General features: G+C 60.4%; 2 protein-coding genes across 3 annotated transcripts in view; one reads left to right on the top strand and one right to left on the bottom strand.

The window, feature by feature from the left end:
- Positions 1 to 729: 729 nt before the first annotated feature.
- On the top strand, positions 730 to 8,151 carry TCF23 (transcription factor 23). The gene is made up of 3 exons (XM_038396340.2): positions 730 to 992; positions 3,189 to 3,467; positions 3,980 to 8,151. Exons 1-3 carry the CDS (start codon positions 750 to 752, stop codon positions 4,235 to 4,237), a joined length of 780 nt encoding a protein of 259 aa, XP_038252268.1. The 5' UTR covers positions 730 to 749; the 3' UTR covers positions 4,238 to 8,151.
- Positions 8,152 to 12,785: 4,634 nt separating this feature from the next.
- The window catches only part of SLC5A6 (solute carrier family 5 member 6), a 15,471-nt gene continuing 11,856 nt past the window's right edge, over positions 12,786 to 16,400 (bottom strand). The window contains exons 15-17 of one of the 2 annotated variants that reach the window (XM_043509936.1): positions 15,863 to 15,873; positions 14,925 to 14,931; positions 12,786 to 14,240 (exon numbers count right to left, since the gene is read on the bottom strand). In XM_043509936.1, coding sequence (XP_043365871.1) covers positions 14,076 to 14,240; positions 14,925 to 14,931; positions 15,863 to 15,873 — 183 coding nt within the window. In that variant the 3' untranslated portion in view covers positions 12,786 to 14,075. The remainder of the gene's footprint in view (positions 14,241 to 14,924; positions 14,932 to 15,862; positions 15,874 to 16,400) is intronic. The other variant, XM_038396912.2, reaches the window with a different exon arrangement.

Here is a 16,400-nt window from a genome sequence, read left to right as displayed (position 1 = left end):
CCGGGGAGAGGACGTTGCACCTCGAGATGGGGCTGGGAGTCTCAGGTGGGCCCTGCCCTGTGTGTCGCCCGGTGTGGGGGCAGTGCACAGCCTGGAGCAGGCAGCCCGGCTCCGTCATCTCCGGGTTACCTCCTGTGCTTTAATCAGCAGCACAGCCCAGAGCTGAGCTACAGGTGGTCGCTGAGGGGCGCTGAGCCGGGTGTTGCAGCATGGAAGCGGGAAGCCAGGGCAGGCATGGAGTCCTGACTCCCACGTGGCAGCGCCAAGCATCGACTCTGAGCCCAGGCCCAGCCATCACTGAGGTGCGAAGGACCAGGTGCCAACCTGCAGCTCCCCGGCACAGCCAGGCACAGGCAGGGAGCGTGGCACTGGGTGGTGCCCTTGCCCGGGGGAGAGCCGAGCTCCCCAGCCCAGCCCAGGCCCTGGGAGAACTGGAGGGAGGCTCCGGCCGGGGCCGCTCGTTCTCCTCCCATGCAAAGTGCCAAGGAGGGGGCGGCCAGGGAGCGTGGGATGCTCGCCCGGATACTGCTCCGAGCAGGAACGAGCCGCGGCGTCTCTCCTTACACGTCCCAGGAGGCAGATAAGGAGCGAGCGCTGTGGGGTACTCCCAGCAGCTCCCCGCAGGCAGGGCACCCGGCACGCAGCACCTCCCAGTTATCCCCAGGACCCCTCGCCTGGCCAGCGCAGCCGCCCAGACCTGCCGATGGGAGCAGGCTGGCCCAGGGACTAGCAGCACCGCTGCGCTAGGCATGGCCGAGAGCACCTTTGCAGGAGCGGAAGGGAAGCGAATGGCTAGCCAGGGGCCAGAGACATGCACCCTCAGGCCAGCCTCTGCCCCGGCTGGTGGGAAGATGAGAGGCAGCCCAAGCTCACCAAGGCTCCCCCCGGGCTGGAGGAGAGCAAGCCAGCAAGAGGTGGGCAGCAGCCAGGGAGCCACCGACACGCCCAGCCTGTGCCACAGTGCAACGGGGACCCTCCCAGCTGCAGGCAGGGTAAGGACCAGAGGGAGAGTTCAAGCTGGGACTCGCACCCAGCACGGGGCACCGTGGGGAGTGGAGCAGGAGTGTGGGTTGTGGGGGGAGTTCCTGGCTCCTCCAGCCTGAGCCCCTCCCAGCAGGGGGCACTGTGGGGAGCAGGGCAGGGCGCAGGTGTGGGAGGGCTCCTAGCTCCTCCAGCCGCTGTCATTATATGTTTCAGAGTAGCAGCCGTGTTAGTCTGTATTCGCAAAAAGAAAAGGAGGACTTGTGGCACCTTAGAGACTAACAAATTTATTTGAGCATAAGCTTTCGTGAGCTACAGCTCACTTCATCGGATGCATTGGGTGGAAAATACAGAGGGGAGATTGATATACACCGAATGCATCCGATGAAGTGAGCTGTAGCTCACAAAAGCTTATGCTCAAATAAATTTGTTAGTCTCTAAGGTGCCACAAGTCCTCCTTTTCTTTTTGTCATTATATGTTTAGACTTTCTGAAACTCTGGGGCACGGCCCCGGCTGGTGGAAGGCAGCTGGCCTGGCTGGGGCAAAGGGCAGGAACCCAAGCGCAAGGAAGACCCATTCCCAGTGGGGTGGGGGGCTCTGTGTGCCAGCTGGGACCATTAATCAAAATGTTAACGACCTAGCATGGGGGGGACTGAGCGAATAGCAGGGGCAGCGTTTGCAGGTCACACGATCACAGACTGGAGGAGCCTGGGGCAGCCAGGGCAGCTGACCTGGGGCCAGGCAGCACCAGGGCGGTGGGACTGGACACTGACACGCAGAGTAAACATATGCCCGCCTTGCACCCCTGGCTGGGCACCACATGGGCGCCAGTCGCTGGGGCAGAGCAGGCCGCGGCTGAGGCTCAGTGAAAACCGTGGCGTGGTGGGCAGAGGGTGGCCCAGGAGCGACCAGCCAGCCAGGCTGCACAGCAGGGGCCGGAACAGGCTGGGAGCTGCTCTGAGAACTGAAGGGCACCTCGCTGGGGCATGGTGCCAGGGCTGGGCACCCACTTCACTGGAGCAAGGAGGGCCGGGGGGCAGGCTGGTGGCGAGGGACATGAGGGCCGGCAGGGAGGGTCAAGGCTGGGCTGCTCAGCGTGAGGGGGGGATGTGACGTGGGGCCCAGAATGGGACAGAGGCAGGGGCAGGGCTGCAGTGCCCCCCAGCCAAGAGCAGTCAGGGATGCTCCGTGCAGCTGAAATCAGCACAGTTAACAGGGATGAAGGGAACGCTGCCACACAGCGCACAGCCTGTGGAACTCTCTGCCACAAAAGACCCTGGAAGCCAAGGGCCCAGCAGGCTTCAGGAAGGGGCTGGAGGTTTCTGTGGGGACCAGGATAGGGTTAGGGAAGAGCCCGGTTGCAGGGAGTGGCCTGCTCTCCATGCTCGGTCTCTGCCCCGAGAGGCACTGACAGGAAGGGGAGGGGCAGGCAGCAACATGTGGCTCCTGATGGGGCAGCCGTTTCTCGGCTTAGTGCAGGCTCTTCCCTGTGCCCAGCTGGGTGCCCAGGGCGGGGGCGAATGCTCAGAGTCTGGGTGCTGCCTCCCACACCTGCATTGCCAAGTACCAGGCACCAGGTTCTCTGGCTCAGCCTGGCCACCAAGGGCTGGCTGGTGTCACCAAGGAGAGTCCCCACGTGTCCTGGGCTCATGGGCCAGGCATAGAACCGAGACAAGGAGATTTGGGATGGGGTCTCTGGGCCCCAGGAGTGACCGTGGGACATAGGGGCAGAGTCTCCAGGCCTTGGGAGTAACCACAGGGGGTTGGGAGGGGTCTCAGGGGTCCAGGAGGGATGATGGGGTGTCAGGCAGGGTCTCTGGACCCCAGGAGGGACCGTGGGGCATAGGGGTGGAGTCTCCAGGCCTTGGGAGTGACCACGGGGTATTGGGAGGGGTCTCAGGGCCCCAGAAGGGATGATGGGGTGTCAGGCAGGGTCTCCGGACCCCAGGAGGGACCATGGGGCATAGGGGCGGAGTCTCCAGGCCTTGGGAGTGACCACGGGGTGTTGGGAGGGGTCTCAGGGCCCCAGGAGGGATCGTGGGGTGTCAGGCAGGGTCTCCAGACCCCAGGAGGGACCGTGGGGTGTCCAGAGGGGTCTCCTGGCTCTGTGGGCAGACGTGGTCCCCGCACTCCTTGGGCTGGGGACTGGCCAGGTCACACCGGGGCTTTTGGCTGTGTCCGGGCTCAGTGCTGTCTCTCTCCCCAGGGCCATGCCAGCTGCGCTCTGCCCAGAGGGAGCATGGGGAAGCTATGCCCCGAGAACGCGGCCCGGGAACGCAGCCGCGTGCGGACCCTGCGCCAGGCCTTCCTGGCGCTCCAGGCTGCGCTGCCCTCGGTCCCGCCAGACACCAAGCTCTCCAAGCTGGACGTGCTCGTCCTGGCCACCAGCTACATCGCCCACCTGACCCACACCTTGCACCAGGGCCAACTGCCCCCCGAGGCAGCCCCACTGGCGAGGGCGCCCAGCTTCCTGCACCCCATGAAGGTAACAGGCCAGGCTCCCCAGCATGCACTGGGCTGCCCAGGGTCCCTGGTTCGTGCCAGCATAGGGCCATGTGTGCTGTGCCCCTTGGTAGGGTGGTGGGCCCCAGGGCACCACCTCAGTTCGAGTGCTGCTGCAAGGCCGAGGGGCATGAGGGGGGCAGGCAGCTCCGGCTCTGCTCATGGCAGGTCTGTTCCATCCCCCAGGCCCCGCGCGGACATCTCCCACCTAGAAATGCAGGAAAACCCCTTTCCGGGTATAGCTCTGCAGGGGGCAGTGGGTGGTGGCAGCTGGTCTGAGGGAAGTGACGGGTGGGGGCGTCTGGGCCAGGTCCTTGAGACAGCTGGGGGCATGAACGACCCCCCTAGGTATGCAGAGACAGGAGGCCCCAGGGCGCCCCATGGATTTGGCCTGGAGTAGCTGCCCTCCCCGACCCCTGCTTGTCTGTCTCTCTCCTGGGGCCTCCAGCCGGGCACGTGGCCCCGCTGCAGAGCCCTTGCCGCCGTGTCTTGCAGAAATGGCCCATGCGGTCCCGTCTCTACGCTGGAGCCTGGGGAGCGGATGTTGCTGACCTGCCTGCAGCTTCGCCCGCAGCCCCCAGCAGCAGGATGAGGAGGGGCTGTGAGGGGGGCAGCCCTGTGACACTTCCCAGCCTGCAGCCCAGCGCTCCAGCTCCCTGCATGGAACCGAGCCCGAGGCCGGCCGAGCCGGCTGCCTGGCCCCACGGGACCCCAGCACTCTGCAGGGCTGGCCCAGACTCGCCTCGTCTCTGATCTCCCAGACCCTGGCAGCAGCAGCCATGTGACCCCGGCTGGCACCGCCTCCTCCCATTGGCTCCAGCCTCCTCGGGGTCTCTGCTGGCCCCATTGCCCCCGCTCTCAGCCGACCCGGCCTGGCCAGCAAGGAAACGCAGGCAATGGACTGATCCCCTCCCTGCAGGGAGACAGCCGGGCTCCCAGGCCGAGAGGAAGAGGAGGGAAGAGATGGGGGAGGAGGAAGGCCTCAGGCCAGAGAGCAGGTGGGAGCCACATCACAGTGTGCCTTCCCAGCCCTTGCCGTGGTCCCCAACCCCACATTCCAACTCACGCTGTGCAATCCGGGTTTGACGGGCAGCATGGTCTGGTCCTGGACATCTGGACTCCTGGGTTCTGTTCTCACTGACGCAGTTGGTAGCCTTGGGCGGATCTCCGGAGCATGTAGGGATGGGATCCAAGCCAGGAGCCACCTCATCCGCAGTCCCGGCTCTCACAGTGGCCAGTGCCAGGCGCTGAACAGGGTGGGTCCCAGAAACCCGCAGTGGCAGCTGCAGTTAATCTGCCCCGAGAAGGTCTCCCTGGTCTCTAAGCAGGAGCCGCTCAAGGCCTGAAGCTGGGGTTTCATTCGCTGCCCCGAAGTGCTCTTAAGGCCGAGTTCAGGCTGAGTGCTGACCCTGCCATGTGTCCACCCACAGCATGGCCTGCACTGAGCCTCAGTCCCATCTCGGTACCCTTGGGAGCCCGACCGTCCCCTGCAGTGCAGACGGGCATCCAGGACACTCCCTGTGCATGTGGCTTGGACAGCATTAATGGGGGGATCGCCCCAAGCCCTGCCCAGCGCTATGTGCCTAACTCAAGTCAGTGCCCCAGCATGGGGACCTTTGAGCGGTTTGGCTATTAAAGTGGGTGCCTTACGGGCAAACGCCCTCTCCCCGTACCACTAACCCTCCTCCCGCCCATGCACAGTGGGTCCGTAGCACCCCCAGGGTTACGGATGCACCAGGATTTACATTTGAACCAGGGCAAAACAGAGCTCCAGCCATTGCATGTTTCGCTGTACGGTGTGATTTGTACCTGCCCCATGTGGTCTGGGCACGGCTCACGGTGGTGGCGGGGGTGGGGGGGGGCGCTGAGGTCTGCTGCAGCTGTTGTGAAAGACCCTGTCAGTAAATGTTTTCTAGTGTCCAACATGCCTGCAGAGCCCCTCCCACACGGACCAGCCTGCTGCAGGGGGCGCAGCGCTGGGGGGCGCTGGGTTCGCCTGGCCTGGAGGAGTTTGTGTGGGAAGCACTTGGCTGGGTTTATTTTCCTCGATAAAGGCGAGTTCCTGTTTCACGGGAGGTCAGCGGACAGGTGCTGCCTTGGTCCCTGGCTCAGGACTTGCATGCCAGTGTGGATGCCCTTCTGGGCGCTCGGACCCCTCCGCAATTCCTGGCCTGGCGTTGCTCACTCTCATGCCTGGGGTTCAGGGCGAGGAGAGGAGCATGGGGCACAGGGCTGTCCCCTGGCCGCAGCCATTTTCTTGCATCTTTCAGCTGCCTTTTCTCGCAGCCCTGCTCTTCTCCTGGACGACTAGCTATGGAGTTGGCAGTGCCAGTGCCAGAAGCAGGAACTTCTCCCTGGAAAACCCACCATACACAGCACAGCCTGACCAAGAGTTGCCAGGGCAGGACTTGGGCATGCAGGGCTTGGGTGCCACCCGGGCGGGCTCAGTGGCCACAGCCTGCCTGAGAACAGGCACAAGGGACTGCTGGTGGCTCCCCCAGCCTTGCCTGTTTCCCAGAGGGGCCGTAGTGGGCAGCAGCTGAAACCAGGCCCCATGGTGAGATCAGCCAGTCTCAGCCCCAGGTGTGTGCCAGGCATGTTACCAAATGTGGCCGTGTTGGGGTGTCCCTAAATCGCTGGGTCCCCTTGCTGGGACCACAGGGCCTACAGCGGGGACCCTGAGCACAGCCATTCTCCGGCCAAGCTGAGACACGGGAATTTCCCAGCACTCAGAAGAATCGGCTCTTAAACAGCGAGCAGGTTTCAACCTTCATCATAGTGCAACACCACTGCCTTCCAAACAGTGACTGTCACTTACACTGGCTCTGGAGAGTCCTGTGAGCCAGAGGCAGCCCCTCTTTGAACCTTGCCAGATACTTGCCTCACAACTTCCTGTGGCAGTGAGTTTCACAGGCTAATTATGCAGCATGTAACCAAGTCTGTATTACTTCCTTTGAATGTCCTTGATGGTCCCCTTAGGCTTGTGCTGTGGGGTTTGGAGAGCAGAATCTGCCTTCTCTGAGCATCCTGGTTTTACAGCCTTGTAGCACATCCCTTCTCTGTCCCCCTGGAAGGCAACAAGCCCAATCATCTGTCTCTGCATAGCTGAGATTTTCCAGCCCGTGTTGCCCTCTGCTGACCCTCCCGCTCTGCTCTCTCCTTGGCAGGGGAGGGCCCCGCACTGCACATGGTGTCTCTGGATTATTCACCACCTCCTTCCTTGTGCAACCCAATACTTGGGCTCTGTCCCCCAGGCGCTCCCTGCCCCCGTGGGGGGCTGGGCCAATGCACAGCTGGGGTGCAGCTGGGTCCGGCCCAGAGAAAGGGGGGACCTGGCCCAGCCAGGCAGCCAACTCCTGGTGCTGCGGGTGGGAGGCTCTGGAGGGGCTGCCGGTGCAGTGAGAGGAACCAGCAACCCAGCTCCATGGGAAAGAGGCCAGGGCCAAGGCTAGGGCTGTAAATCTGTCTGGCACCTGGACAGCGTCCCGCTCACTAACGAGGCCGCCTTCTCCTCCACTCAGCTGCCTCTGCCGGGAAGCGGGGTCCTTCACGGCACAGCTGGGGCCTGGGGAGCACTTCCCCCCAGCCACCCATGTGCCAGCCCTGCGTGCCCCCAGCTGTCAGCAAGGAGCCACTGGGAGCAGAGCCGTGGGGCCCCTCACTGGGGATGGCTGGATGCAGCTGCCCCAGACAGCTGGTCTCCCTGTCCGCGGGCTGGGCCGGGGGTCTGGACGAATGGAGGGACAGACAGGCAGGGCCTGGGGCCCATGCTGCTGTGCTTTGAGCCTGCAGAGCAAATGTGGGGGGGAGTTCGGTGCTGCAGAGTGTTGGGGGGGCAGGGGTTGGAGCTTCAGCCTCTGGCAGCTGGAGCCCGCCTAGGGGCCAGGACAAATCACCCCCCCATTCATGTCTGGAGAGGGGCTGCCCTCGGCCACAGGTTCTGTTCTGCCCTTGCCCAGCACTCAGGGCCCAGCTCTGTGCATGCAGCGACCCCCACCCCACCCCTCCCCCACGGCCCTGCCCTGGGGTTACTGCCTGGCCAGGATTTGACCCGCCTGGCCCTGTTTTTTAGGGATTTGCAGTTGCCAGGAAAAGACCGGCCTGTGCTGGGCTGTCTGACATGGGGCCAAAGCAGGGTTCTCCAACATGGGTCGTGAGCTGTGACCCCCCCCCCCGTGTCTTTGATTTCTAGGGGGGCTGGGTGCACTCAGAGGCTTCCTGTGTCAATGCAAAACATTTGAGAACCACCGGGCTCCAGCGTCGTGTCTCCCCGTGCGCCAGGCTGGCCAGTGTGAAAGGCCTGGGGCCAGCGAGCGGGGCTGCCCTCTTCCCACAGACACAGGACAGGCGATGCCCGAGCAGCCTGTGGGACAGACAGCGGCTGGCTGCCCCCGCCACACGAGCGGCCGTGCAGGATTGAGTCACGCATGTGAGGAGCCGTGCGATGTGCTCTCAGTTGTGCCGAGCTGTGTTACCTCACTAGGTGCTAGGCGTGGCTGCTAGGGGAGGGGGCAGGGTTCCCTGGTGGGGCTGGGTTTTTTGAAGCTCAAAGGTGGTAACCCTACCTGCCCCACAGCCGTGCCCAAGCCCACTGCATTGTGCCAGCCCAGCCCTGGGCCCCATGGTGCCAGCTCCTGCCTGCTCGCAGGCACTCCCAGCCCAGTAGCCGGCACCCCTGGCTCCAGCTTAGCAAGGGCTCTGCTCCCCACTGCACAGGTGAGCCCCCGACTGGGCCGGGCTGTGCTAGGAACCACAGCGAGGGCCGGAAGGGGGGAGGGGGCTGGGAGAACAGCTGGAGGTGTGGGGAGGGGGCCTCTTCCTGCTCTACAGATAAGAGCCCCCAGTGTATTTGCAGCCTGGCTGTTCCAGGGCAGCGAGGGGGGCTGGGAGCACAGCTGGGGTCCCTGCTGCTGGGGGACACAGGACAGCTCTAAGGCAAGGCAGAGAGAAAGGCTGGGCCAGCTCCTGGAACAGGGCCAAGGCGGGGGAACACCCAGCTGCCCCTCGGAGAGGGCCTGGCATCAGCAGACAGCATAGGGTGCAGCTGGATATGGGCTGCAGGGGTAGCCTCAGGACTTAGGGGAGCCCCTGCCCCACAGGGAGAGCCTCAGGAAAGTGCTCAGCATGGCAAGCTAGAAGGGGTGGGGGTCTTGCAGGCTGCGGGGGCTGGGATGGCTTGGCCCTGTTATGCTGGCTCTATATGCACTGGGGTGTGGGAGCCTCAGGCTCACCAGTGAAGGGCTGGGGTAGCTGACACCGACCCACATGAGAGCTGGGGGGCAAGTTCCCATTGTGTGCCAGGCACAGCAGGTGGGGCAGGGCAGAACCTGGCACTCGCTCACCCCCACCCCTGGGGCAGCTCAGTGAGGCTGGCAGAAGCCAGCACCAGAAGCAGGCGCAGCCCTTCACTGGACTGGAGGGACCTCGAGAGTCACCGAGTCCCGTCCCCTGCACTCAGGGCGGGACGAAGGATTAACTAGGGGATCTCCCAACACATTTTCTGGTGGCCTCAGAGTGCCATTAACTTTAGGACAACCAAACAAATGTGCACAGATATGTGCCCAAATCCCGGTGATTTATTTATCTAGGGCTTTTTTTGCTGACTCAGTAATAAAAATAACATACAATTGTCTCTATTCTTTACTGGACCTAAACAGAGTAGACGCAAAGAAGGTGCTTTGCACACTCTTGTCTTTTTTGTTGTTCTTTCTTTTGATTCTTTTTGGTTTAGTTTTGCTGGCTAGTAACTCTGGTGCTGTGAAAAGTGATACTTGTACGTTTGTATCACTTTTCACAGCCTCCAGCTAGCTACTAAGTCTGCTGTGAAAAGTGATATTAACAATCATAGAAATATCCCTTTTCTCAGCAGATTTCCTCAGCCCGGGGAAGCCTGGAGACAAATTAAGCCCTGGATGGGGAGATAGGCCGACGGGGAGGTAGTGAGCTGGGGGACGCAGCTCGATGCCCCACACCCAGGAGATAGAGCCCGATGCCCTGCGCCCAGGGGACAGAGCCTCCCAGCTGGAGCCTGCTGCCCACCACCCCAGGGTGGAAGTCTGACCCCAGCACCTCCGGGAAGGTGGGGAACTCAGTGGCTGCCTGCTCCACTGTTTGTCTCTCCAGGGGTAGACAGGGTCCAACCCCTGCTGGGGGCCCTTGGGGAGAGGCCACTGCTTGCCCCCCCCCCAAAGCAACACCCAGGAGGCTGTGGCCACAAGAAAAGCCCCTGGTGGCCGCATGCAGCCACGGTGGCTGCATTTGAGAAACTAGACTATCCCTGACAGGTGTTTGTCCAACCTGCTTTTAAAAACCTCCAATGTTGGAGTTCCACCACCTCCCTGGGCAATTTATCCCAGTGCCTGACCACCCTGACAGGTCAGACTTTTTTCCTAATGTCCAACCTAAACCGTCCTGGCTGCAGTTTAAATCCTTGTCCTATCCTCGGAGGTTAACAGGAACCATTTGTCTTCTTCCTCCTTGTAACAACCTTTTATGTACTGTTATCATGTCCCCTCTCAGTCTTCTCTTCTCCAGGATAAACAAACCCAGTTTTTTCAATCTTCCCTCATAGGTCATGTTTTCTTCCCTCATAGGTCATGTTTCACCTTTCATCATTTTTGCTGCTCTTCTCTGGACTTTCTCCAAATCTTTCCTGAAATGTGGCGCCCAGAACTGGACACAATACTCCAGCTAAGGCCTAATCAGCGCAGAGTAGAGCAGAAGAATCACTTTTTGTGTCTTGCTTATAACACTCCTGCTAATACATCCTAGAATGATTGCTTTTTTTTGCCACAGTGTTCCACTGTTGACTCCTACTTATCTTGTGATCCACTATGACCCCCAGATCCCTTTCCACAGTACTCCTTCCTAGGCCGTCATTTCCCTTTTTGTATGTGTGTAACTGATTATTCCTTCCTAAGGGGAGTACTTTGCATTTGTCTTTATTGAAGTTCATCCTATTTACTTCAGACCATTTCTCCAGTTTGTCCAACTCATTTTGAATTTTAATCCTGTCCTCCAAAGCACTTGCAACCCCTCCCAGCTTGGTATCGTCTGCAAACTTTATAAGTGTACTCCCTATGCCATTATCTAAATCACTGAAGCTATTGAACAGAACCGGACCCAGAACGATCCCTGTGGGACCCCACTTGTTATGTCCTTCCAGCATGACCGTGAACCACTGATGATTACTCTCTAGGAACGGTTTTCCAACCAGTTCTGCACCCACCGTATAGTAGCTCCATTTCCCTAGTTTGTTTATGAGTAGGTCATGCAAGACAGTATCAAAAGCTTTACTAAAGTCAATATATACCACATCTACCGCTTCCCCCCATCCACAAGGCTTGTTACACTGTCAAAGAAAGCTATCAGGTTGGTTTGACATGATTTGTTTTTGACAAATCCATGTTGACTGTTATTTATCACCTTATGATCTTCTAGGATGTTTGCAAATTGATGGCTAAATTGTTTGCTCCATTATCTTTCAGGGTACAGAAGTGAAGCTGACTGGTCTGTAATTCCCCGGGTTGTCCTTATTTCCCTTTTTATAGATTGGCACTAGATTTGCCCTTTTCTAGTCCTTGGGAATCTCTCCTGTCTTCTACGACTTTTCAAAGATAATCGCTAATGGCTCAGGTATCTCCTCAGTCAGCTCCTTGAGTATTCTAGGGTAAATTTCCTCCGGTCCTGGGGACTTGAAAGCATCGAAGGGCACGTCTTCAACAGCAATGTTAAAGTGCTGCCATGGCAGTGTTTTAACGTGGCTGTGTAGTCGCGGCAGAAAGTTCTCCCAGCGCTGTAAAATACCCACCCCTGCGAGGGGTGCGGCTCCCAGCGCTGGGGCACTGTCTACACTGGCACTTTGCAGCACTGAAATTTGCAGCGCTCGGGGGCGGGGTTGGGGGTTTCACACCTTGAGTGAGAAAGTTGCAGCGCTATAAAATGCCAGTGTAAACAAAGCCTGACTTGCCTAAGTAACTTTTAACTTGCTCTTTTCCTATTTTAGCCTCTGATCCGACCTCATTTTCACTGGCATTCACTGTTAGACATCCAGTCGCCACCAACTGTGGTGAAAACCAGAACAAAGAGGTCATGAAGCACCTCTGCCATTTCCCCACACTCTTATTGCTTCCCCCCCTCGTCGTGTAACGGGCCTGCCCCGTCCTTGAGCTTCCTCTCGTTTCAAATGTATTTGGAGGATGTTCTTTGTTCCCCTTTGTGTCTCTAGCTGGTTTAATCTTCTTTTGTGCCTGGGCTCTACCTGCTTGTGTTGCTTTTCGGCAACATTTTCAACAGGTCATTGAGGTCCTGTCTTACCCCCCACCCCCAGGGCTGGCTCACCCCCCTTGCAACCCACACCCTGGGCTCATTTTAAAGGCAGCAAGTGATGGGCTCCCAGTTCACCCCCCTAGTAGGCCCGGCTCCCTGCCGGTGAGGCTCTCGGGACCAGCCAACTCTGTCCTCCACACCCCTTTACAGCACCAGCCCCTGGGCTTTCTGCCCTGCCTGGCGAGCTCAGGCAGCCTCAAGGGCCCTGAGGCACCATCAGAGCCGCGACTGGCTCCTTCTGCTGCTTGGGGAATCCCGCCCAACCCAGGACAGTCAAAGGCTGGGGAGCAGCCCACCCCCACCTGAGAGACAGGGTCACCACAGAGCCAGCCCCAGCCCCCAATGCTGGGCTGGCCTGGCTCCAGGCACACAGGTGGACAGCCTTGGCCCGTGCTGATCGGCACCATTGGTCCCACCTGTCAGAGCTGGGCCCAGCTCTGGCAGCCCCAACGCAGCCCTGCTGCTGGCTGCAGCCGCCTCTCTGGTGCGTGGGCATGTGCGTGGGCAGCAGATGCCCGTGGCTCAGGAGTGCCCCATCCCTGTGTGCACCCAGGCCTGAGCTCCCGTGCTGGGGGCCAGCACAGCCCTGGCTGGCTCTTAGGCAGGGGAAGGGGTCCCTTTCCCTGCAGTTGGGTGGGGAGGGGTCCGCAAAGCAGGGCCCAGACCACAACACGGCAGCGTTATCATCACAGAGAATCACTTTACTGAGACGACAGTCCCCAGTGCTGGGGGCTAGAGACAATTAACGAACCATTAGAACAATTCATTGAACAGAACCAGGGAAGGGCCCCGGAGGCAAGGAGGGGGTGGGGTGTCTGAGAACAGGGGGCACTGGCAGAGAGCTGTGAGCAGGGGTGCCTGGCTGTGGGGGGGGCTGTGAGCAGTGGGTAGAGAGCAAGGATGGGGTGGGGGGGGGGGGCTGGGAGCAGCTGGCTGTGGGGTGCTGCAAGCAGGGGGAAGGGGTCTTCGAGCAGGGGGCACTGGCAGTGGGGGGCAGGAGGCTGCAAGCATGGGACATTGGCTGTGGAGGGGGCTGCCAGCAGGGGGTACCATTGCAAATTATAGCTGTGTCCCCACGTACCCCCAGCAGGGGCAACCAGCGTACACCAGCCCTGCCCCAGCTGGAGCACCCCTGCCTGGGGCAATTGGGAGTAGCCAGCAGCCCGCATCAGAACCAATCAATCTACTTTACAGCACAGTCACTGACCCCTGGGGTAACATGGGGGGCACAGGCCGGGCTCTGCACCAGGCGAAGGGGAGCCCAAGATGGCACAGCACCAGGAAGGGCTGGAATGGCCACTCTGAGCCCAGGTGACAAGGGCAGAGCTGCAGCCCCCAGGAATGCAGCTGGTCCATCATCTCCCCTGCAGCCAGAGCAGGGGCCTGAGCAGCCTACGGCCCCCAGCACGAAGCGCAGCCTGGGGCAGAGCCTGGCATGGGGGCCGCTGCATGCAATGAGGCTGCAGTGCAGAATCCCAGCACCCCCCAACCAGAGCGGGAGGGTGCTGCCCAAGCTGGGCCCACACAGCCACCTGCCAGCGCCCCAAGGGGCTGGCTCCTAGCCTCGCTCCCCCCATGTCACAAGCTGACCTGAGCCCAGGGCCCAATGGCACTGGGCTCCAGGGGCAGACAGCCCAGACCTCAGCCAATGAGTGGGGGGATCCAGAGGTCCTGCAGAGACCCCCCCCTCCACCCCCCATGGGCAGCTGACACCTGTGCAGAGATGGACGGACTCCAGAGATTAGAGCACATAGAAACGAGGGCCTGATCCGTGGCACGTGGCCCCCCACGACGCAAGGCCGGCTGGTCCCCTCACAGCATCGCCTGGTGCATCGGTGGAAGGAAGGCCCAGCTCAGGCCTGGGAACCAGGGGGTTCCCACCCCGCCCCCAGGCTTGGCACATCACAGAGTTAACCCCTATGGCACCCAGGGCACATGTGGGCAAGTGGCCAGCAAGGCAGGGCCGGGGCCTGACTCCCATCAGCCGGGCTCCGGTAGTGCAGGTTGGGCCCCAGACACCCCTGTGGGTCATTTGGTACTTTGCAGCCTGAGTGTGCGTGGAGCCCCACGCAGGGACAGCGTGGGGGGGCCAGGGAACCCGGCCAAGGAGGGGAGCAGCCCAGCTGGGGGACGAGTAGCCCCCTCGCACTGTGTATGCTGAGCAGGGCTGTTCCCAGGGCGAGCCTGGTGCTCGCAGGGTGGCTTTTGTGCTCCACCCCCAGCGGCCGGACACCATCTCCCACCCTGGTGCCTGGGGCCCTGTTCAGAGCGAGGTCTCCTGCAGGATGTAGGTGTGAGCGCCCTCCACCCTGGCAAAGCCCTCGCCTTCCGCCTCCTCCACAGGGGCCAGGCCCCCGACAGGGCCGTTCAGCATCCCATTGCTAGTCTTCTCCAGGGCGCAGGGCACGGGCTCCTCGCAGCTCCCGTCCTGCGCAGGGAGAGACAAGTGTGAGAGGGGGACTGGGGTCTTTCCCCGCTGGCAGGCACTGGCTCCCATCTAGTCCAGGGGCAGTGGACCAGCGGGCTCAGGGGGCAGGAAACAGGACTGGCACCACAGACCTGCTCCCTCTACACCTGCCAGCCTTCATCAGCTGCCTTTGGTCCCAGCATTCAGGACAGGCCCCGCTCGAGGTCCGGTCTCGAGCCAAGCGCTGGGGAGAATCCAGGGGCTGCTCCTGCCTGGAACAGCCAACGCCTCCCTTCTTCCTTCCAACCCGCAGCCGCCTGCCCACCCTGCAGGGCCCCTCCCTGAGCCGCCAGCTCTAGCCCAGCGGTTAAAGCTCCCAGCCCCGAGCTAGCTCAGAAAGCAGTAAACCCCAGCTAGCTACCTGGAGTGAACGTCCCGGACCCAGCCCAAGCTGGACTAGGGCCAGACCCTGGGATGGAACCCACCCTCGAGGTGCTGATGGATGGTTCCCGCCTGCCAGCGGACAGAGGCCAGACACCCAGCCTTGTCCTGCATCCCCTTGGCAGAGCTCGACCTGCTGACCAGGGCATGCTTGGCTCCCCCGAGAGTGGGGGACGGGTCCAAGGGAATGCGCTGAAGTGGGCTGAGCCCTTCCTGGAGGAATGCACCCAAAGAGCAGGGTTGGGAAGGGCCCCACCCCCCAACCTCCTCCCTGGCTGTGCGCTACAAGGACCAGGTCTGCCTCAGGCCCGTTTCAACAGCCACCTGCAGCTGCCAGGTGAGCTGGTCAGATGCCAGGGCTCCAGCACCACCTCCCGCTCTGTCTGCCCTTTGCCACGTTCCACCCCACATGACCCACGAGATGGCCCCGGGCCTGGAGAACAGCTGGCTGGTAGCGCCCCCAAGCCAGGCTGAGGAGTTCTGGCCCCAGTGCCATCTCCATGGGTGAGGGTCAGGTCAGTCCCCAGCTGGTCATTCATGTTCTTGTGTAATGTACGTGTGGTGTGTAGTAAGAGTTATGGATACACACTGGAATTACACTAACGGGGGTTTAAACCAGGCATGTCAGGGGGGGTTGGTAAACAGGTCTGCCCTAGACAAAGGAAGGCGTCTTTGCTTCTATGCCCAGCCCAGGGTCAAGCAGAAACAATGCAGGTCCATTGATGTGTCAGGCAAACGAAGCCCCAAGCTACCAAGTGGGGCAGGAGAAAGCTTCCAGCAGGGAAGAGAAACTTTATCTGGGCTATAAAGACAGGGGGTCTGAACATCAAGTGCTCAGCAATTGGATCAACTGATTGTGTCCAACATTTCTGGGTTATAACCGTGTATGGAGTGAGGTGTTTAGTGAAGGCCTGGCACGCTAGTGATTAACAGCGTCACCAAATGTCTGCATGGCAGTGACACTCCATCAGGAACTATGGGCACTCATGGACACTGGGCTTCACAGAGTGTCCCAGCAAAGGAGAAACAGGTCTTTCCCTGCCAGCAGGGAACGTCACCACTGTCCCCCTGCCTCCTATGTCCATTAAGTGTGGTGGAGTCACAACCTGGAAGCCCCATTTCCAGGCAGGGGAAGGGAAAAACATCCAGACAACCGGTCTCTTGAAACAAGGTCATTGGCCTTTGAGAGACATCGGCAAAACCAGCTGCCATCTGTGACACCTGGCACTAGGGCTCTGGCAAGCTGAGAAAGCTGACCTCCTTCAAGCCAGAGGAGAGGGCATGAAATCTCTGCAAACTGAATGCAGGTGAGACACCTGCGTAGGCCAAGAGCTTTCACCAAAAGAAACCAGCCCCTTGCACGTCCGTGGAGAGCCAGCCAGCCATGGCTGGGAAGGAGAAAGGTCGGTAAGAAATCCACCTTGAACAAAGCCCAGGTCACTGGAAAGTAGTTGTTGTGTTTTACTGGTCGCTGTCTGCCTCCATTCCTTCCAAATCCCTTACGCTGATGGCTACTTTGTGAATCATTTGTTTTTGTACAATAACCAGCTCCGGGTGGTTTGTGAAGAGCAGGGAATGGTTCGCCCCAGTGGTGGTAACAAGATGTATCTGCTTTGGTCTCTCTAAGAGCAAGGACTGGGCTGCGAGGCCACAGGGCTTTAGGGACATCAGACTTGGAGGTGTAGGCCGGGGACGAAGTTGGAAATTTTCTTGTTTTTGCATGAACACTGTGTCCTCAGT

Source organism: Dermochelys coriacea, chromosome 3 (genome assembly GCF_009764565.3).
Source record: "Dermochelys coriacea isolate rDerCor1 chromosome 3, rDerCor1.pri.v4, whole genome shotgun sequence".
Lineage (NCBI taxonomy): Eukaryota > Metazoa > Chordata > Testudines > Dermochelyidae > Dermochelys > Dermochelys coriacea.
The sequence above is the reverse complement of the archived record's forward strand: the minus strand, read 5'-3'. Positions and strand labels throughout refer to the sequence as shown.